Source organism: Aquarana catesbeiana, linkage group LG02, assembly GCF_042186555.1.
Source record: "Aquarana catesbeiana isolate 2022-GZ linkage group LG02, ASM4218655v1, whole genome shotgun sequence".
NCBI classification, from domain to species: domain Eukaryota; kingdom Metazoa; phylum Chordata; class Amphibia; order Anura; family Ranidae; genus Aquarana; species Aquarana catesbeiana.
The window spans coordinates 33399585-33421894 of NC_133325.1; the positions used below are offsets into that span (position 1 = coordinate 33399585).

Genomic DNA, 22310 nt, shown 5'->3' on the forward strand with positions numbered 1-22310 from the left:
AGATTACTTCCTGGAGCCCCACAAAAAAAATAGAGTTCTAGGCATTGAATTTGGCCCAGGTGACTATGGTCATGCAAACTGGGTGAACAGGCTGGAGAATGCCGATGCCAAGCTGGAAAGGTTGGCAGCTTTCCTTGAGGGAAAAGGTTGATCTGATCAAGACTTACCCGATTCAGATTTTTCTGTATGTCAGTTTTGTTTGCGTTTTGCAGTTTCTCTCTATACCGGATCTATAGTTGTTTCTTCCAGCTGTTATGAGAGAACAAAATAAACCTGATCAAAAGGAATGTGACTTACCTTCCTAGGCGGGAGGGTGGTCTAGGAATGATCAACCCTGTAGTCTTTTTCTCTCTGATGTTTGTGAAGTACAATCTTGGTAACATGTTGGCAGAGAGACCGCCTGGGTGAGTTGGTATTTTCCAGTCCTGGTTTAAGCCCTTTCTGCGAGACTGGGAAAATGGTGGGCCAGTGAGAAGCCTGAGGGTCAAGCATGAACAGCTCCCGGCTTATGTTGCCCCGTGTTTGAAAATGCTTCGGCAGTGGCAAGTAACAGCAGGAGAAGTCAGATCTCTTCCAAGTAAACTTCTTGAGAAGCGGATCATGAGCTCTGCTTTTTGTGAGCCACTGGCCTTAAGGAATTGCCGAAGCCTGGTTTTGGGGGTGGGTTTGCGATTGATTAATTTGGAGAGAATCCCAATGAAGTTTAGGGATCAGGCTTGGCTTGTCTTTCATGGAAAACTATATGTGAAGGGCAACTTGAAGTTTCTTTCCATGAGTGATCGGGGCTGCCGAGAGTGGAGTGTGGAGGAGTGGTGGAGTCCACGGATCATTTTCTACTTCAGCGTCCTTTTAATATAGAGGTGTACAAGAGGGTGGGGAGGGCTCTGAGTATACCCTTCCTCCCCCATATGAGTTATGCAGACTGGGTGTATGGGGCATTCCAGACTCGTCGGGATTATGATTTGGAAACACTTTTTTTTTATTAGTCTAGTAGTCCGTTATTTCACGTGGAGTGCACAGTGTCAGGTATCCTTATAGAGTAAAATCCTCCCTGTCGAAGTGGTGATGCAGGACATTCTGGGTGAGGTTGGGAAGATTCAGGGTCTTGAGAAAGACAGGTGGCTACATCCATGCTGACGGCGATGTTCCTTAGTCTGGCTCTCTCATAGGGATTATGTTGTGCGCAATTTGGTTTGCACCATTTATTATGTTCTTGTTTTTTTGTTTTGTATAGTCGTATTCAATTATTTTGTAAATATGTTTTATTTATTTGTTATGGTTTTACTGTATATAAGTTGTTGTTTGTAAGATTTTTCAATAAACAAAATTAACCCCTCATAATGGGCACAGCAGGTGTACAGACTCGGGAACTCAGCACAGGGATGGTGGGAGTCCCTCAAAATTGGCACAGCAGGTGTGCAGAACCAGGAATCCAGAAATGGGTTGGTAAAAGTCCCTCATAATGGGCACAACATATGTACTGACCCTGGAACTCAGCACAGGAATGGTGGGAACCCCTCGTAATGGGGACAGCAGGTGTACAGACCCTAGAACTCAGCACAGGGATGGTGGGAACACCTCATAATGGGCACAGCAGGTGTGCAGAACCAGGAATCCAGCACAGGGATGGTGAAAGTCCCTCATCATGGCCACAGTAGGACATCAGCCTAAGAGATCACACCAGGGATCTCACCAGAAGAGTCCCAAGAAACAGAAGAAAACAATAGATCATTTAAAATGTACTTCTAACCTATGTATTATTTTTTTAGTTATGGATGGCGTGAGGAAGGAAAAGAACCCCTGTCAGGACTTTATAAGCTGTCCCCGCTGGGAAGATTCACACTCTCTATGTGTCCTAATGGTCACCCAACCAGACTGTGATGGGAAAATTCCACATTTTTGAGTTGTCAACAAACCAGAAAACCCCGATGTGGACACTTTTTCTAGCGACAACTCTCTGGGAGGGGATTTCAGTCACTTTGGAGGGATTTCCTCTCTCTTCCTGTTTTGTCAATAATGGGACACAGATGGCGGGGAAAAAACAACAACGGGGGTTCTAAGTGTTCTGTAATTTATCCAAAACTAAAATAAATAAATAGAATAACGTTTTAGCTTAAGATATACTTCAACTATTTTATATATATATTTACTGTATATTACACATACTTTAACTTTCTCACATCTATAAAGAACTAAAACCTTAGTTTTTGTAACAACTGACTCTTTAAAATAAAAAAAACAACTGTATTTATGACAATTGTTGGAAGAATGGACTGATACTCGATCACCAGAAGATGTGCCCAAGTGTAGATGACTACCTACCCAGAGGAACCTCCACTAGATGGCGCCGTTCTCTCATACTCGTTAGGACATCTGCAAAGAGCTCTTTCTTACTTTTCCAGGATACCGGATGAATCTCTTTCTCAAGCTGGTAAGAAAAGAATAGAGACAACATTTTGTGAGGTTTTAGTACATAGGTTCAAAACACTCTGCTTTATTACAAGTACTTATATAGCGTGGTCAATTTATGCAGCACTTTCCATATACATTGTACATTCACATCAGTCCCTGCCCTCAAGGAGCTTACAATCCGAGGTCCCTAACTCACATTCATACCGTTCATACACAAACAAGGGCAATTTAGATAGGAGCCAATCAACCTACCAGCATGTGTTTGGAGTGTGGGAGGAAACTGGAGTACCCGGAGGAAACACACGCAGGCACAGGGAGAACATGCAAACTCCAGGCAGGTGGTGCCGTGGTTGGGATTCGAACCAATGACCTTAGTGCTGCCAGGCAGCATGCTAACCACATAGCCACTGTGCTGCCCACCACATGAAACATGCATTACAGTTTCATCGTGTCTCTATGTTTCTCTATGCAATGCAGGCAGATCATGGCTGGTGGGAGTGGCCCGCAGAGTGGTGTGTTCCTGAAGTGTGAACTGACCCTCAGTCCGGATGCAAGCAATGGATTGGCACTGGGGAAGGGTTATGCAGATATAAAAATGCCTTCATGGGTGGGTGTCAGTGTTGGTGAGTGAGCGTTCCTAGACAGGCGGAAAGAACTAAAATCCAATGAATGAGATGGGTGTGCTAGGGACAGTCTGGCTGGGGAAGAAAGATCTAAATGATGCTGGACGTCCTCCATTCAGGAAATGAGGCGGGTTCTATCAGACGTGCTGCAGCTTCTAATGCACAATTTAAGAAGCTCACAAGCACACAAACACAATATAAATCATATATATATATTTTTTTGCAAAATCTAAAATACAAGGCTGTCGAAACACTTCGACCCTGAAAATTGTATGAAACTGTGAAAACGGTTACCCCGAGTACCATTCAGATTTATTGCCATGAAGATCAGGCAGACTCCCCCCTTTGTTAGGATCAACTTTGTTGCCCAAAATGATTCCCATTTTACTGCTCCTAACCAGGACATTGATTCAACCCAGAAGACTGAGGACATCTTGTGGTGAAACAGAATTACTGCAGAGGACAGCACCAGAAAGAAGGGGAGTACTGCAGCTGCAATCTCTTATTATTTAAGCTGATAGAACAGATACAGTGCCTTAAAAAAGTATTCATACCCCTTGACATTTTCCACATTTTGTCATGTTACAACCAAAAACGTGAATGTATTTTATTGGGAATTTATGTAATAAACCAACACAAAGTGGCACATAATTGTGAAGTGGAAGGAAAATGATAAATGGTTTTCAACATTGTTTACAAATTAATATGTGAAAAGTGTGGCATACATTTGTATTCAGCCCCCTTTACTCTGATACCCCTAACTTAAATCTAGTGGAACCAATTGCCTTCAGAAGTCACCTAATCAGTAAATAGAGTCCACCTGTGTGTAATTTAATCTCAGTATAAAATACAGCTGTTCTGTGAAGCCCTCAGAGGTTTGTTAGACAACCTTAGTGAACAAACAGCATCATGAAGGCCAAGGAACACACCAGACAGGTCAGGGATAAAGTTGTGGAGAAGTTTAAAGCAGGGGTAGGTTATAAAATAATATTCCCAGCTTTTAACATCTCACGGAGCACTGTTCAATCCATCACCTGAGAATGGAAAGAGTATGGCGCAACTGCAAACCTACCAAGACATGGCCGTCCACCTAAACTGACAGGCCGGACAAGGAGAGCATTAATCAGAGAAGCAGCCAAGAGGTCCATGGTAACTCTGGAGGAGCTGCAGAGATCCACAGCTCAGGTGGGAAAATCTGTCCACAGGACAACTATTAGTCGTGCTCTCCACAAATCTGGCCTTTACGGAAGAGTGGCAAGAAGAAAGACATTGGTGAAATAAAGCCATAAGAAGTCCTGTTAGCAGTTTGTGAGAAGCCATGTGGGGGACACAGCAAACATGTGGAATAAGGTGCTCTGGTCAGATGAGACCAAAATTTAATCTTTTGGCCTAAAAGCAAAACGCTATGTGTGGCGGAAAACTAATACTGCACATCACCCTGAACACACCATCCTCACTGTGAAGCATGGTGGTGGCAGCATCATGTTGTGGGGATGCTTTTCTTCAGTAGGGACAGGGAAGCTGGTCGGAGTTGATGGGAAGATGGATGGAGCCAAATACAGGGCAATCTTAGAAGAAAACCTGTTAGAGTCTGCAAGACTTGAGGCTGGGGTGGAGGTTCACCTTCCAGCAGGACAACGACCCTAAACATACAGCCAGAGCTAAAATGGAATGGTTTAGATCAAAGCATGGCAAAAAATGTCCTCTCTAGATGTCCAAAGCTGGTAGAGACATCCCCAAAAAGACTTGCAGCTGTAATTGCAGTGAAAGGAGGTTCTACAAAGTATTGACTCCGGGGGACTGAATACCAATGCACACCACACTTTTCACATATTTATTTGTAAAAAGTTTTGAAAAACATTTATCATTTTCCTTCCACTTCACAATTATGTGCCACTTTGTGTTGGTCTATCACATAAAATCCCAATAAAATACATTTATGTTTTTGGTTTTAACATGACAAAATGTAGAAAATCTCAAGGGGTATGAATACTTCTTCAAGGCACTGTACATCCATGATCCTCTATTTCTCTCGCAATGCTACCTTGGTGGGCGATGAACATAGAACCATTTAATATCAATAAATGTATTCAGTACTTTACCCACTGTAACCGTTTGCAGCTTTATACATATTCTCTGTATAGCAGTTATTGGTCTCTGGGTATTTCTGCACACAAACTGTGTCACCCATAATGGGAATTTATGCACTAATAGCATATCTCTTCCGCATTAAAAAGCTGCCTGATCACAATTATTTTTTAAATGTAGGATTAGTTCCAGTATAAAGCTGAATTCCAGGTATGACAAAGTTACATTTGACCAACTTGGAGCAGTGTAATTATGTATATACCATAGTTGTGGGATTCCCCTGATAGCTGGAAGTCACAGTAGTAGACACTGCTACCATACTGATCTCTACTGGCTACCAGGTCCCATGTGGAGCAGACAACCTGCTCCTTAGTGAACATAGGAGGTCACCTGCTTGGCACAGATTGAGAACACTTTGCATTATCTCAATGAAAGCAAAGTGTTCTCTGATTGGATGAGGTGGAAGCCATGACATCATTGCCCCCGTCATCAATAAAAATGATAAGGTTCTCCCACAATAAACCCTACATGTTATGCCGCGGTCTGTGCCCCCATCGAGGTATATACTGTGGCTTTGTCAGGGGTATACACTGTGGCTTCGTCAGGGGTATACACTGTGGCTTTGTCAGGGGTATACACTGTGGCTTCGTCAGGGGTATACACTGTGGCTTCGTCAGGGGTATACATTTTTGGCTTTGTCAGGGGTATACACTGTGGCTACGTCAGGGGTATACACTGTGGCTACGTCAGGGGTATACACTGTGGCTTTGTCAGGGTTATACACTGTGGCTTCATCAGGGGTATACATTTTTGGCTTCGTCAGGGGTATACACTGTGGCTTCGTCAGGGGTATACACTGTGGCCTTGTCAGGGGTATACACTGTGGCTTTGTCAGGGATATACACTGTGGCTTTGTCAGGGGTATACATTTTGGCTTCGTCAGGGGTATACACTGTGGCTTTGTCAGGGGTATACATTTTGGCTTCGTCAGGGGTATACATATTGGCTTCGTTAGGGGTATACACTGTGGCTTTGTCAGGGGTATACATTTTGGCTTCGTCAGGGGTATACACTGTGGCTTTGTCAGGGGTATACAGAGTGTATTGTGGAGCAGTTATTTTTTTTTAAAAAAGAGAGCCAAGCACTTCTGGGTATATTCTAAATTTTCCTCTGCCTCTCAGCATCCTGAAATCTTCTATAGCGGCCTAGGATTTACAAAGGAAACAGGTGAGTGTGAGGACCAGAGGAGGGCGCTCTGTACCACTTTGGTACACATAGATCACTTCTACAAAAAAAACAGGCTACTATGGCGGTGGCCGTAAGAAGGTTACAGGGGTTCACCCCATACACTTTTCAGCTCCCCCCCTAAAGTACAGAGTGATTTCCAGGAGGGAGTTGCAGGGGAAATACAAGGACTTTAATTAAAGTGACCCTGTCAGGGGCCAACAAAATAAAAAATGTACTAACCAGTGAAGGAAGCAGTATTATACATACCTGTCAAGTTAACATATTCGCCAGCACATGTTGTGCTAGTAGCACTTATTTCTGTGATGTGATCTCTCTGAATAAAAGAAACCTTTGGACGGAAGTGTTGATACATGGTGTGCTGGCAAATATGTTCACTTGCTTGACGTTTCCAGGATCCAAATGGTAATCGCTACAGCACCCACCATTTTAAGAGCCATACTTTCCAGGAACGTGCACGATAGGATTATTGACAATACATACCTGTCAGTCAGCCGATTTTCTACAACCTCACTCTGTAGCATAGCTCCTGTGCCGGCCCTATTCCACACTTCCGGGTATGTTAAAGATTGGGTCCCCCTACTGGCCAATGTGGTTCCTTCCAATGATCCCTACATAACTAGCAGGAAGTTGCTTCTACAGGGCTATAAATCCCCTCTGACAGCATTGATTATCCTGATTGTTTGCCTCTAATTAACATTACACAGCACACCCTGTCCCTGAACTGCAGTCAGAAAGTCCACTTATTTCACTTTAACCGGATTTTTATGTAAAATCCTCACTAGTGCTGGTAAAAAGATCTCTGCCACCCGAGGTAAATGCATCAAAATGTGCACCCATCTATAGGAGTTCCCAAGGCATGTGCCTCCCCTGCCTCTGGTTTGACCCAGTTCTACATTTGTCCCTTTGCAAATAACCTGTCAGGGCTGGGCTCAGCCCTTCCTTCTCTGAGCTGGCCGCTCAGCTGTCAGCTAATTGCCAGCTCCTATCTCTCCACAGGTACTCAGCTGTTGATAATATCCTGCTCGTCAGTCCTGCCTACTTAAAGGGGTTGTAAAGGTAAAAATTTTTTCACCTTAATGCATTCTATGCATTAAGGTGAAAAAACTTTTGACAGTACCGCCGCCCCCAGACCCCCCGTTTTACTTACCTGACGCCTCGAATCTTCGCTCCTCGTCCTCGTCAGCTTCATTGCAGCTCAGCCTGGTCGCTGATTGGCTGCAGTGGATGGATTGAAAGCAGCGCAGCCATTGGCTCGCGCTGCTGTCAATCACATCCGATGACGCGGCGCGCCGGGGGCGGGGCCGAGTGATACAGCGAGCGGCTATAGCCGCCGGCTGTATCACGGGAGCGCGCCCGCAAGCACTCACCACCATGCGAGGGAGCTCACATTAGGGTGGTTAATGCTTGCGGGGAGGAGCTGAAACAGCCGCCGAGGGACCCCAGAAGACCAGGTTCGGGGCCACTCTGTGCAGAACGAGCTGCACAGTGAAGGTAAGTATAACATGTTTGTTATTTTAAAAAAAAAAAAAAATAACTTTACAACCCCTTTAAGCCGCCCAGCCCAGAGGATCTCTGCCTTCACCATGGTCAACATCACAGAGATGTCTCCTGCATTCCTGTTAAAAGACTTGCTTGGCTGACATCCATTCTGGCTCCAGATCCTGCTTGCTATTTTACTGTGCTCATCTTCGGCTTTGTGACGTTTGGCTTGTCTGACTATCTGTTCTGGTTCCTGAACTCTGGCTATGTTTTGACTATGTTTGTTCTATTTACTTTTATTATTAAACAAGTGTGATTTAACTGTACTTCTGTCTCGGTCTGACTTCATTGTTTCTGACATAACCCCTCTATATTTTCTGAAATACTCTGCACTGCTGGAGGACTCTGTTCCTTCCTCTCTCTCTGCCCCCTCCCTTGTATCAGTGGTACAATACGTCACCCACACAGATCCTCCACATTCACCTCCTGCACTCCTCTGTGCTGTTAGCTGACTGGCCTCACTTTTATCTAGAATAAGATATGAAGCGTTGGTCACAGGTTGGGGCTCATTAAACACATACGGTGGATTGGCAGAGATTACCTGGCTTTCCCGAGGGATGTACGGCTTCTGATTGCTGCCCAGTATGGGTTTACAGTCATGGTACACATGCAGGCGTCTCAGTGCGTGCTCCAAAGCGCGGACATTGTTCTGTATACCTGTAATACACAGAGCAGCTTCAGTCAGGATCCCATTCTTACGGCAGATCCCATTCTACAGCAGATCTCACCACTCTTCACAGCCAAACGTCTCAAATGCTCTGAACTATTATCTGCCCAGTAGAGTTACAATAGCCATAGCAGCTCATATAATGGCTATGGGGCCTGGGGGCGGAAAGGGGCCCCATTACCATACCAGCTACCAGAGAACAAGCATTGTATCATTAAAGCCCAACTCCAGGCAACTAAAATAATTACCCCTTGAAGTGGGGTTTACAGTGATAAAATACTTGTTAGGGATTGGTGATTAATATAGGTACGAGTGATCACTATGCATATGGCCACCATAGGAATGAGGAGCAATCGGAAAGCTAACAGGGTTACAGGAGGATAAGCTAGGAAAATTCCAATGCGTCTGGATGTCATGGACAGACGACTTTATACCTCCCTCCTTTAATTGCACCTCACTAATACACCATATCTACCCACAGGCCCCCTAATTGGGGTGTTTAGGGGGCAGGGGCACTGATATAGGGGGGTACCTGATCTAATGGCGGTCTCTAAGGGAGTCACTAAGAGGACTCTGATCTAAAGAGTGTGGATCTAATAGTTGGCCTCTAATCTAATGGGGGTATGTAAGGAGGTGCTTATTTAAGGTGACTAATATAATGGGGGGTCTCTAAGACTACATTCACACTGGCAATTAGGGCCATTGCAAATAGCAGCTAGCTGCAGGAGTCAGAAATTCCTGCTGTGGCTCTTAGCAGCTAGATGCTGCCGCTGGCCCTGTTCACTGTGAAGATAATCGCAGGTAATCACTGGCTGTGCAGACAGCAGCGAATAGCAGAGACCGCCGGTGACCTGTTATTATAATGAACGGGGCTGACGGCCACACCTACCTACTATTCCCACTTGCCCTACTCTCCAATGTGAATGTAGCCTTGGGGGTGCTGATATAAGGAGACTCTGATCTAATGGGGGGTCTCTAAGTGGGGGTGCCTATATAAGAGGACCCTGATCTAATGGGGGGTCTCTAAGTGGGGGTGCCTATATAAGAGGACCCTGATCTAATGGGGGGTCTCTAAGTAGGGGTGCCTATATAAGCTAACCCTGATCTAATGGGGGGTCTCTAAGTAGGGGTGCCTATATAAGCTAACCCTGATCTAATGGGGGGGGGTACTCTAAGGGGGGCAAACATTTAAAGTGTTTGGGTTTGCTTTAAAGAAGAAGTGGCAACCCAATGGACCACCCCAGCTATAACTGCTATGCCCCCACCTATGGATTCCTCAGCATTGGCTGCTCTGCTCCTACCTATAGACCCACCAGCTTTGACTGCTATGTCCCCACCTATGGACCCCCCCCCCGCTTTGACTGCTTTCCTCTTTTTCTGTTGGTTTCCCCCCCAACCTGCCCCCCTCCCCTTTTAATTTATTTTTTTTTATCTCATGACAAAGAATAACCCCACAGGTTATTTTTATTATTATACAGGATTTACATAGCGCCAAAAGTTTGTGCAGTGCTTTACAATATAAATGGAGACAATACAGTTACAATTAAGAGGGTTAGGAGGATCATAAGAGCTTACAATCTAATAGGGTGGGGCAAGTGATACAAAAGGTTATAACTGTGGGGGATGAGCTGATGAAAGAGATAAAAGTTCAGTTAAGCCTAATACAGACGGGCCGAATGATGGGCGGCATCGGCTGCTTCAATATAAACCGGCTAACATTTGGCCCATGTGTACTGCAGCCGGTCCGAGAGAAGCTGGGGGGCATCACCGAAAAAAGGTCTGTCGATTGGTTCCCGATCAGCGCTCTCTGCCAATGGCTGAGAGCGCTGACTGGAGTGTTCTGGCGGGGATGGTTGAATGAAAAAAATCTACTAGTGTGTACTACGCTTGAGTTGGAGGTGTGATAGGCTTATGGGTAGAAGGGACTAAGGGCTCTTTTATATTGGAGGCAGTTTCTACCACCTTCTCAAGAACAATGCACTGCAGATGGCTCTTCAGAGGGCAACAGAGCAGCCACTTTCAGACATTCAGGAGGCAGTCCTGCCACCTCCTGAATGCGTGTTTTTCATCATGAGCCAAAATTATGAGCCAAGCATTTGGCTTGTGATTGAGGCACAGTCATATTGGACCTTAATGGACAAGTTTGACATATGGTGCCGCCTGTCAAACTTTGCAAGCTGACCTAAATTTGCAGGAGCCGCGAAGCATTGTGGCCATGGCGTGTGTACTACACCATCCAGCTGCCTTGTTAGGATTTAGGTGAGCAGTAAAAGCACAAATCATCTGCCTGTTTTTACCCTCCTTGTGAAAGAGCTCCAAAGCAATACAGCTCTCACTCTAAGCCAGGGTTTCTAAACCAAGGTTCCATGGAACCCCAGAGTTCCTCCAAAGGTAGCTAGTGGTCCATTGAGCAATGAGCAATTTCTACCTCTCACATAAGTTCCCACTGACACCATTGATATTTTTAGAGATCTGTTAAGGGGGGGATTCTTCCCACTGACCATCACACTAATGTATCATGAGTTGTAGATAAAGGAATTATAAGCAGGGGTTCCATGAGATTGTAAAGTTATTTCATGGGTTTCTCTGTGTTGAAAAGGTTTAGAAAGGCTGGCCTAAGCAGTGCACAACCCAATAAAGACTTCCGCTAAAACAGAAGATTTTCATATGTCTCATTCCATCACACATGAGGAATATGAGGATCTGTGGCTTTCGGGTCTTTATTCTCTTTCCATCGGGGTCTCTCTTCAGGACAGCTCTTCAAGGACTGGCTTTGGTAGGTTTCTAAGGAGTGGAGACTGCTCAGTTTCAGCCTGGTGGTCCCCAGGAGTTCTGTTGCAAATCAACAAGGCGGTAAATGTGCACCACCCATTGTTGTTTCCAGTGTTTTTCTCAATGTGTGCTGACAGTCAATACTGCACATTGATACCCGATGCCTCCTCTGTAGTTAGGGCTCTTGTGAACTCAGAGGGGGGCACCAGGAGTGCAGAGAGCGGGAGGTGAAGAAGGAAGGGACCTCCAATGTCAGCGCTGACCACAGACTGTGGGAGGAAGCACGGAGCTCGAGCACATGGCTGCACAAGGAGATGAGATCAAATGATGACTCTGTATAAGGCAGCAGTGTGATGCAGTGTGTGTGTGTGGGGGGGGGGGGCAGAGAGCTGGAGCATTGTGTGTAAGATTAATGTTAGTGGTCCGCAGGATTGAAAAATTGTGAGTTTAGTGGTCTGTGAGGTCCGAAAGGTTGGTGACCTAGAGTACCCCATCCCTGTCAGGAGCCTTGCGCCCCAGGGGGTTCAGGGGATAAGGCTTTACTGTGCTACCTCCTTTTGATCTCAGACTCCTCACACTACACCCTCCAGCCACTCATATCCATTGTCCCCCCACAGGATATACTGTATACCACTTCACTTTTTAAACCTGTTCCAGACTTCATGTTGATAGTGTCCAGGTTGGATTTGAACAGAAGACCCTAGTGATAGAGTTAAATCCACGGAAGTAGATAATAATGAGACCAGTTTTCGCATTATACTAGACTATAATATTCAGTATAAGAAATTGGAGCAGATTATAGCTAGACACTGGCCTATTTTAAAAAGTGATCGTACTTTAGGATCTGTCCTTCCTCAGTACCCACGGTTTATATACCGTAAAGACCCCTCTTTAAGAGACCGGTTAGCACCAGGGGTTATTGATCCACCTAAGATAGGGACCAATAGGCTGTTTGGTTTCTTGTCTGGTTTTTACGCATGTGGCAAATGTGCCACCTGCAAAAAGGCCAGTAAAAACTTTCCTCTTCAGAGAAATCTATCCTGCCTCCATCTAATAACTGCACTATTTTCTCCATTAGCTCATCCCCCATTGCTATTACCCTTTTGTATAACTTGACCCTCCCTCCTAGATTGTAGGCTCTAACGAGCAGGGCCCTCTGATTTCTCCTGTATTGATTTGTATTGTACTTGTACTGTCCTCCCTAATGTTGTAAAGCGCTGCGTAAACTGTTGGCGCTATATAAATCCTGTATAATAATAATAATAATAATAATATCAAAAGGCGGAAAGAATTCGTTTCTAATGTCACGCATAAAAGCTATCAAATTGAGGGCTTAATTACATGTACTTCTGTGGGTGTGGTCTACATGCTGGAGTGTGACTGTGGCCTCCAGTATGTGGGCCGCACTTCCAGAGCATTACATGTCAGAATAGGCGAACACTTTAGCAACATCAAACGGGGGGTAAAAACCCACAGTGTGTCTAGGCATTTCCGCCTTTGTCACCATAGGGACCCAAAAATGCCTCAAATTTTGGGGAATTGAAAAAGTTCCTCGTAATTGGAGAGGTGGCCATTATATCAGAAAACTGAGCCGTAGAGAATCTTTCTGGATCTACGAGGTCCTATCCCCAGCGGGAATGAACGTGGATTTTGATTTAAATTGTTTTATTTCTAACAGATAATTTGCCTTTAATCTCTTTGGTTCTTTTTCTAATGTTGTTGTTTTTATTTTTTTAATTTTATTTTAATTGATTTAATTGATTATGTGTATGCAAATTTGTCAAGGTGATGGCTGCGGTCTGATGTCATTATTTTTTAGTATTTTCCTAATATTTTTTTGCATATGCGATTTTGCATGCTACTTTGGCCTGCTACTGCAGGCTTTATTAGGTAATTTATTAGCCACCTTTCATTTTATTATATACGAGGACATGCATGTTCCGGGATTATTTTTAGGTATATATCTCTTTAGCCTATATAAAATACTCCTGATATGTATATTCGCAATTAAGTACAATGTACTAATCGGCTCTTTATCTTGTATGTGAGCCGATTATGCCCTGCATCCTGTGTGACGTGCTATTTTCATTCTGTCCCGGGATTGCTGAGTTTGTCCTGTGATTGGTGGTTTAGTGTTACCATGACACTATATATAAACAAAGCGGGCCGTCTATGCGTATCCCGCCCCACGCTGAAGAAGTCCCGCCCACGGACGTGACGCGTACGGGGGCTAGGAGCGCATGACGTCACCCGCGGCCATCAGCCTAATCGACACGATTGTACGCTGCTGAGCCGGCACTCGGATCTGAGTGCCGGTTATTGTAAGTGCAATATATTTTATCTTGTTTTTTAAATAAACATACAAGCAGAGAGCACTATATGTGTTATTATTTCTTGCATATACTACTGCCCATTATCTGATGAGTGCGGAACACTGAACACTGTGCTGTCCCCATTTGGATCGGCTTACCTATTTGATGGTATTTATGCTTTATGACCTGTCTCAGGTCGAATGCTTCAGGTGAGGGGCCATCTTTATGTGGTGAAGGGATCACAATCACGTTGTGACTTAACCCCATATTGTCTTGAGTGTGCACTGGTGACCCTGCCTTTTCACTCCATCTGCTCCGTTTGTTCCATCTGATGCATTTTTTGAAGGACCTTTTATTTGCGCAGCACTGTTTGTTTTTTATTTATGGAATTTAGGTGTTGTTGAATTTACCTTTGTGTCTGCTAGCATTTAATTTTGTATTGTCCGTTTGTTTAGTCAGCGCTGAATATTTTTACCTGCTTCTTTGTCTTCAAAACAAGAAATGTGAACTTGAATCTGTAAACTTGAAAAAGGTTCAGGAAAACGTTTTTCAAAGGAAAAAGAAGGTGAGCAGAGAGATACCATGACCCCCAGTGATGGTGAGAGCAGCCGATGCTCCATGGTAGAGGAAAGGATTGAACCAGATCACAGTCATATACTCCAGGTATGAACTCACCGATTGGTTCTATAAAATCAGGGTCAGTCTTCACGTCGTAGAACTCCTCATAGCCCCGGAACTTCTCTGGAATATCCGTATGTTCTAGGTTCTGGTTGAAATCCACATCTTGTTCTTTGTGGGTGGTGCCTAAGCTGGTGCAGTGCAGCTGATCCACCTGATCGTCCACCTGTATAATGTATTACTCCGCCCCTGAGTAAGTTGTCAATTAAAAATTCAGTGCAAACACACTATGGTTTACTAATAGAACTGGTTTCATTTTGACATTTTATTCTCTTGGATTCCTTCTTTTATTCCATTTTCCCCTATAATAGGTCTTATTTGCAGTAGTGTTTTTTCTTTTTATAAAATACACCTTTGACAGAGAGGCGTAACTAGAACCTTCAGGGCCCCCGGAGCAAGAAACCACGAAGGGCCCCCCCAAACCACCCCCCTTCAGACTTCCAGGTCTGGGAGGGAATCCAAGGACATCCTCCTAGAACCCTGCCCTACCACATGCCTCCTGGGGCACACACAGAGTGCTGTGTGACTGCTGTGTCCTGCGGACACAGCTGATCACAGTAAAGGGACAATCACAGCGGCCCTTTACCATGTGATCAGCTGATCACATGTAAACAGACATGCCATTTATTGGCAGTCCTTTCCTCCCACGCTGTGTCTGTGTGAGGAAAGAAGAGCCGTTAACTGGCAAGACTGTCAGTACATTGTTTACACTGATAATCAGGGCACTGCCTCATCAGTGCTGCCTCATCAGTGCAGACCCATCAATGCCGACCCATCAGTGCCCATCAGTGCAGCCTGTGCCCTTCAGTGCCACCTATCAGTGCTCATCAATGCCGCCTATCAGTGCTGCCTGTCAGTGCCTCCTCAGCAGGACTCTAAGCTGAGAGAATCTCTTTCATACAGCCCAGAGCCTGCACTGACAGTTTCCCCTCCCTCCTCCCTCACACTAACTTGATCATTCAGCTGCTGGGCTTCACACTTCCTGCATTGCACATTAGGAGGAGAGGGGCGAGGAGGAGAAGGAGCAGATCGCTCTCTCTTTGCCCATCTGTGTGAGGGAGGAGGGAGTGTGAACTGTCAGTGAGGGCTTTGTGCTGCATGAAAAAGATGCTTTGAGCTCAGAGCCCTGCGGCCAGCAACCCCGCCAGGGCCCGGTCACAACCTTTGCGACCTTGGTAGTTCTGCCACTGCTTGGACAGCTATCATGACCCCCATCTCCCAATCCTTTGCCAGAAGATAGGAGGTTTGCAGGGTCAGGCATTTGTACACAATACACTCCACAATCTACTTTTCCTGTATTCTGTATTATTTGATTGGCGTCCAGCAAAAATGCTAGTTGCAGTCTGGCGTACAGAAGACAACTAAATAAAGCTCCTATAGCCCCATATATTAAATATAATTCTGTAATGTTGGCACACCAAGGGAGTTAAAATGTGTAAATTTGACCTTGTGTTAGTAGGCACATGAGAGTTCAGACATTCCGCACTGACCTGCGTCATGAAGACGGACTCAACGTCTGCTTCACAGCCAAAATGAATCTCCTCCTCTGATAATTCATGTATTCTGCTGGATTCCCGATCCTGCCCCATGGTGGTGTCTCCATCTCTCTCTGAAGAAGTTCTGATTGGAGGGAGAGGACTGGATGACATCACATGTTCTGTGATGTCACTGTCATGACCAAATTGTCTCAGGAAGGGATGTAGTGGAGGCTCAATCATCAGAGGTTGCTTGGGGATTTTGGGGACGTGCGTGCTGACCTTCCAATAGAGAAAAAAAAATAAAAAAATGATTGTAACTTTTCACAAGGGCGGCACCACAAACTAAGGGCCGGATCCAACAACTACCAGACTGCTAGTCCAAGACCCCAAGACAGGGATCAGTCAGTGTCTCCTCTTTCCTTACAGACTATTTACATCAGCCTCTGCACCAGAGGAGCTTACACTCTCTAGAGACGCTCTCCTGCATTTCTGTTAAAGACTTGCTTGGCTGACATCCCTTCTGGCTCCAGATCCTGCTTGCTTTTCTGCTACGCTCATTTCCGGCTCCCTGATGTTTGACTTGTCCGTTCCCGAACTCTGGCTATGTTTTGACTACGTTTGTTCTATATACTTTTATTATTAAACAAGTGTGAATTAACTGTACTTCTGTCTCTGTCTGATTTCATGGTTTCTGACACTATTATTATTATACATTTACAGTATATAGCTCTGACATATACTGCAGTGCTGTATAAAGAACACTGAGCCAGTAACATCAGGAAGAACTTATACTCTAATATCTTCACCACAGTCACACACTATTATTATACATTTATATAGCTCTGACATATACCGCAGCAGGATTATGATTATCTCATCATTAGCAGTAAGCTAAGGAAGGAAATATATAAGTTACTATCTCTGACCTCTTTCAGGAAATGCTACTTGCCTGGCTCTCTCATACGTCTGTACTTTTTGATATGCATACATGTTCCAGTTCAGTGACTCAGAAATAAATGAAGTGAGAGGATAAACATGACAACCAGGCAACCAGCAATTTCATAAGGACAGTCCCTACATGTCTTCTAATGGAGTTTTCCTTAAAGAAGATCAAGTAATAATCCCCGATCCCATCAACACCTCTGAGCACAGCCTAGGAGGGGTGGAAGGAGGTTATTGCTCACCTTTCTCTTTTCTCTGATGGGAATCACCAGGTGAGGTTTATTAACCGCCGCCATTTTTTTCCGAGTGATTTTCATCCCAAGGCGTTCTTGGAGGAAGCTCTTTAGCAGGCGTGGATCTCCTGTCCGGGAAGAAAGTGGGATTTCATTACTTCAGACTCTGTTACTTTACCCTAAACTGGCACTTCCCACCTAAACTTGTGGAAGACACTTTACATCTTTTTTTGCTGTCTATTGCTTTTCTTTTTTTGTATGCTTTTTTCCTGCTTATCTGATCCTTTATAATGGAGCTTACTGAGAGCAATATCAAATGTGGCACAAGTATGTATAAGGGGCTTGTAGGGAGCACAAATATAGGGGAATTCATTTGTGAAGGGGCAGTGATAGCTGTGATGTTTAGCATCTTATGTTATATGTCTCCAGTCTACTGCCCCGTACACACGGTCGGACATTGTTCGGACATTCCGACAACAAAATCCAAGGATTTTTTCCGACGGATGTTGGCGCAAACTTGTCTTGCATACACACGGTCATACAAAGTTGTCAGAAAATCCGATCGTTCTAAACGCGGTGGCGTAAAACACGTACGTCGGGACTATAAACGGGGCAGTGGCCAACAGCTTTCATCTCTTTATTTATTCTGAGCATGCGTGGCACTTTGTCCATCGGATTTGTGTACACACGATCGGAATTTCCGACAACGGATTTTGTTGTTGGAAAATTTGATATCCTGCTCTCCAACTTTGTGTGTCGGAAAATCCGATGGAAAATGTCCGATGGAGCCCACACACGGTTGGAATTTCCGACAACAAGGTCCTATCACACATTTTCCGTCGGAAAATCCGACCGTGTGTACGGGGCATAAGACTGTCTTTTGAATCATGTCCCCAACAACCCACTATAACATGTTCACCATCTCTGACCATCTCCTGTAGCATGTCTGCAGTCTCTGACCATCTCTTGTAGTATGTCTGCAGTCTCTGAGCATCTCCTGTACTATGTCTGGAGACATACTACAGGAGATGATCAGAGACTGCAGACATAATACAGGAGATGATCAGAGACTGCAGACATACTACAGGAGATGATCAGAGACTGCAGTCTCTGACCATTTCCTTTACTATGTCTGCAGTCTCTGACCATCTCTTGTAGTATGTCTGCAGTCTCTGATCATCTCCTGTATTATGTCTGCAGTCTCTGATCATCTCCTGTATCATGTCTGCAGTCTGTGATCATCTCCTGTAGTATGTCTGCAGTCTCTGACCGTCTCCTGTACTATGTCTGCAGTCTCTGATCATCTCCTGTAGTATGTCTGCAGTCTCTGATCATCTCCTGTAGTATGTCTGCAGTCTCTGATCATCTCCTGTAGTACAGTGCCTTGAAAAGGTATTAATACCCCTTGAAATTTTTGCACATTTTGTCATGTTACAACCAAAAACGTAAATGTATTTTATTGGGATTTTATGCGATAGACCAACATAAAGTGGCACATAATTGTGAAGTGGAAGGAAAATGATAAATGGTTTTCAATTTTGTTTACAAATAAATATGTAAAAAGTGTGGCGTGTATTTGTATTCAGCCCCCTTTACTCTGATACCCCTAACTAAAATCTAGTGGAACCAATTGTCTTCAGAAGTCACCTAATTAGTAAATAGAGTCCACCTGTGTGTAATTTATTCTCAGTATAAATACAGCTGTTCTGTGAAGCCCTCAGGGGTTTGTTAGAGAACCTTAGTGAACAAACAGCATCATGAAGGCCAAGGAACACACAAGACAGGTCAGGAATAAAGTTGTGGAGTAGTTTCAAGCAGGGTTAGGTTATAATAAAAATCTCCCAAGCTTTGAACATCTCACGAAGCACTGCTGAATCCATCATCCGAAAATGGAAAGAGTATGGCACAACTGCAAACCTACTAAGACATGGCCGTCCACCTAAACTGACAGGCCGGACAAGGAGAGCATTCATCAGAGAAGCAGCCAAGAGGTCCATGGTAACTCTGGTGGAGCTGCAGAGATCCACAGCTCATGTGGGAGAATCTGTCCACAGGACAACTATTAGTCGTGTTCTCCACAAATCTGGCCTTTATGGAAGAGTGGCAAGAAGAAAGACATTGTTGAAAGAAAGCCATAAGAAGTCCTGTTTGCAGTTTGTGAGAAGCCATGTGGGGGACACAGCAAACATGTGGAAGAAGGTGCTCTGGTCAGATGAGACCAAAATTTAACTTTTTGGCCTAAAAGCAAAATGCTATGTGTGGTGGAAAACTAACACTGCACATCACCCTGAATGCACCATCCCCACTGTGAAACATGGTGGTGGCAGCATCATGTGGTGGGGATGCTTTTCTTCAGCAGGGACAAGGAAGCTGGTCAGAGTTGATGGGAAGATGGATGGAGCCAAATACAGGGCAATCTTAGAAGAAAACCTGTTAGAGTCTGCAAAAGACTTGAAACTGGGGCGGAGGTTCACCTTCCAGCAGGTCAACGACCCTAAACATACAGCCAGAGCTACAATGGAATGGTTTAGATCAAAGCATATTCATGTGTTAGAATGGCCCAGTCACAGTCCAGACTTAAATCCAATTGGGAATCTGTCTCTGGCAGTCTCTGACCATCTCCTATACTATGTCTGCAGTCTTTGGCAGCTTCCTGTAGCATTGCATTCACTGAATATTATGTGTGGCCCTTTGGTCATGTCAGGGCCCCCCTATATCAAGAAGGTTAACCACCATTGGTGTAGAGTTATTAACTCCTAATAAAATATCGAATTGTGTAGTATTGTTATTGCCTAGGTGAGAATGGGCCACCCACAGCCTCCAAAGTTATCAACATCTCAAAAAGCTGCAAGCAAGCTATCAGAGGAGTACATAGACATACTGTAAATAGTTGTTGTATACTAAAACAGACACTAGGGGAGCAGGTACTCTAAGACAGGGGTGCTCAACCTTTTGAAGAGTGTGGGCCACTTAAAGTGGAGGTCCACCCTGAAAAAAAAAATTGCAGAAAAAAAACCCTAAAAAAATGGAGGGAAAAAAAAATTTTTTTAAATTTTTACTTACGTGAAATGGCTGTTGCTAGGCAGTCTTCCTAATCTGCCTCTTCCTACACCGCGGTTATGTTCAGTCTTCTGCTCCCCGTGTTGTTTTCAGGGGAATGGGGCGCGGTGTGTTATGTGAACTGTGTGTGCCCCACAACACATCGCGTCCCATTCACAAAGCGCCGTGCCGCTCGCACGTGCGCAGTAGGAAACTGGCAGTGAAGCCGCAAGGCTCCACTGCCTGTTTCCCTTACTTAGGATGGCGGTGCCGGGACCCGAGAGCCGAGGGACGGGTCGGCTTTGGGCGGCCCAAGACAGGTAAGTACTTATTTAAAGTCAGCAGCTACAGTGTTTGTAGCTGCTGACTTTAAAAAAAAAAATTAGCTTGCCGGAAGCCCGCGTTAAAGAGTAACTCCGCTTTTGTTGAGATAAAAAAAAAAATTCCCCTCTGGGTGATCTATGTAAGTTGCAGGGATTATAACAAACTTTTATAATAAACCTTGTTATAGATCCCTACCTTGGGGCATGCTGAAGGAATAGCTGTCTGTTTGTTTGTGTCGATGTGAATGTGAATGGGAGTGTTTTTTGAATTATCAATCAGCTGCTGCACCTGCAGGGTTCTCATTTTCCCTTTCTTTTTTTTTTAACCACTTCAGCCCCAGGAAGGATTTACCCCCTTCCTGACCAGAGCATTTTTTGCGATTCTGTACTGTGTCGCTTTAACTGACAATTGCGCGGTTGTGTGACGCTGTACTCAAACAAAATTGATGTCCTTTTTTCCCCACAAATAGAGCTTTCTTTTGGTGGTATTTGATCACCTCTGCAGTTTTTATTTTTTGCTTTTTACACAAAAATAGTGACAATTTTGAAAAAAAAAGCAATATTTTTTACTTTTTGCTATAATAAATATCCCCAAAAAATATATAAAAAAACTAATTTCTTTCTCAGTTTAGGCCGATATGTATTCTTCTACATATTTTTGGTAAAAAAAAAAAAAAAAAACCCACAATAAGCGTATATTGATTGGTTTGCACAAAAGTTATAGCGTCTACAAAATAGGGGATAGATTTATGGCACTTTTATTATTAATTTTTTTTTAAATTAGTAATGCGATTTTTATCGGGACTGCGACATAATGGCGGACACATCGGACACTTTTGACACTATTTTGGGACCATTGTCATTTATACAGCGATCAGAGCTACAAATAGCTACTGATTACTGTGTAAATGACACTGGCAGGGAAGGGGTTAAACACTAGGGGGCGATCAAGGGGTTAAGTGTGTCCTAGGGAGTGAATCTAACTGTAGGGGGTGGGCTCACTAGAAGATGACAGCGATCACTGCTCCCAATGACAGGGAACAGTAGATCCCTGTCATGTTGCTAGGCAGAACAGGGAAATACCTTAGTTACATAGGCAGCTCCCTGTCCTCTCCTCCGAGCTCCCGCGGGCACGATCCCGTGGTGGGCGCACGCCCGATAGGCGGCAAATTCAAAGAGATGTACAGGTACACCCATTTGCCTGCCTGTGCCATTCTGCCGACATATATGTGTGTGCGGTGGTCGGCAAGTGGTTAAAATATAACATTTTTATTGAGTTAAATGTAAATTTACATATAAAAGCACAAAATCTGGATCACCTACAGTAGATCCCCCTATACGAAAACATTAAGAGAGGTTGAGAGAAACATTCCTTTCCAATGTTTTGTAGATCATTATAGTTATATTTTGCCACCTATTCAGACAGAACATTTATACTTAGGTGACCATTACTTCTCTTGGGCAGAAATCTACCCCAAAGCACAACAAACCAGACATTAGAAACAAACAGAACAAAACAACAAGAAAAAAAAAAAGAAGGAGGGGAAAAATTAACAACCAAGTCTATCCATTTCTCCAACAGTCCATCAGGGTTCTAATGAGGAAAGTGGCAAGGTCTGCATCCCTTTTAGACATGATTTCCCTTTGGAGGGGTATGTCACTAAAATTGACATTTTTGTTGCAGGGGATGCTCAAGATCTGATTTGTATCTTGGTGCAGACTTCTGAGAAAATCAGCCAAATGAATACTCACCAAGGACAGAAGTAACAAGCTTGACAACAAATCCGGTGTTCAACCACTGTGGAACGAGTGACCTAACTGCAGCAATGTCGGCCTCCTGACGCGTTTTGAGGACACATCCCCTTCTTCTGAGCTCTGTCCTTTGTGAGTATTCATTTGTCTTTTTGATTTCTTCTATTAAAAAAACCTCAGGTAATGCACTAGGCCAGTGATGGT

At 44.2% G+C, this 22310-nt stretch overlaps 1 protein-coding gene across 1 annotated transcript in view; it reads right to left on the reverse strand.

Annotated features, from left to right (window-relative positions):
* The window catches only part of XRRA1 (X-ray radiation resistance associated 1), a 90602-nt gene that overhangs the window by 15146 nt on the left and 53146 nt on the right, over positions 1 to 22310 (reverse strand). Inside the window, exons 13-17 of the mRNA XM_073612759.1 lie at positions 17002 to 17120; positions 15830 to 16096; positions 14337 to 14505; positions 8452 to 8567; positions 2323 to 2428 (exon numbers count right to left, since the gene is read on the reverse strand). Coding sequence (XP_073468860.1) covers positions 2323 to 2428; positions 8452 to 8567; positions 14337 to 14505; positions 15830 to 16096; positions 17002 to 17120 — 777 coding nt within the window. The remainder of the gene's footprint in view (positions 1 to 2322; positions 2429 to 8451; positions 8568 to 14336; positions 14506 to 15829; positions 16097 to 17001; positions 17121 to 22310) is intronic.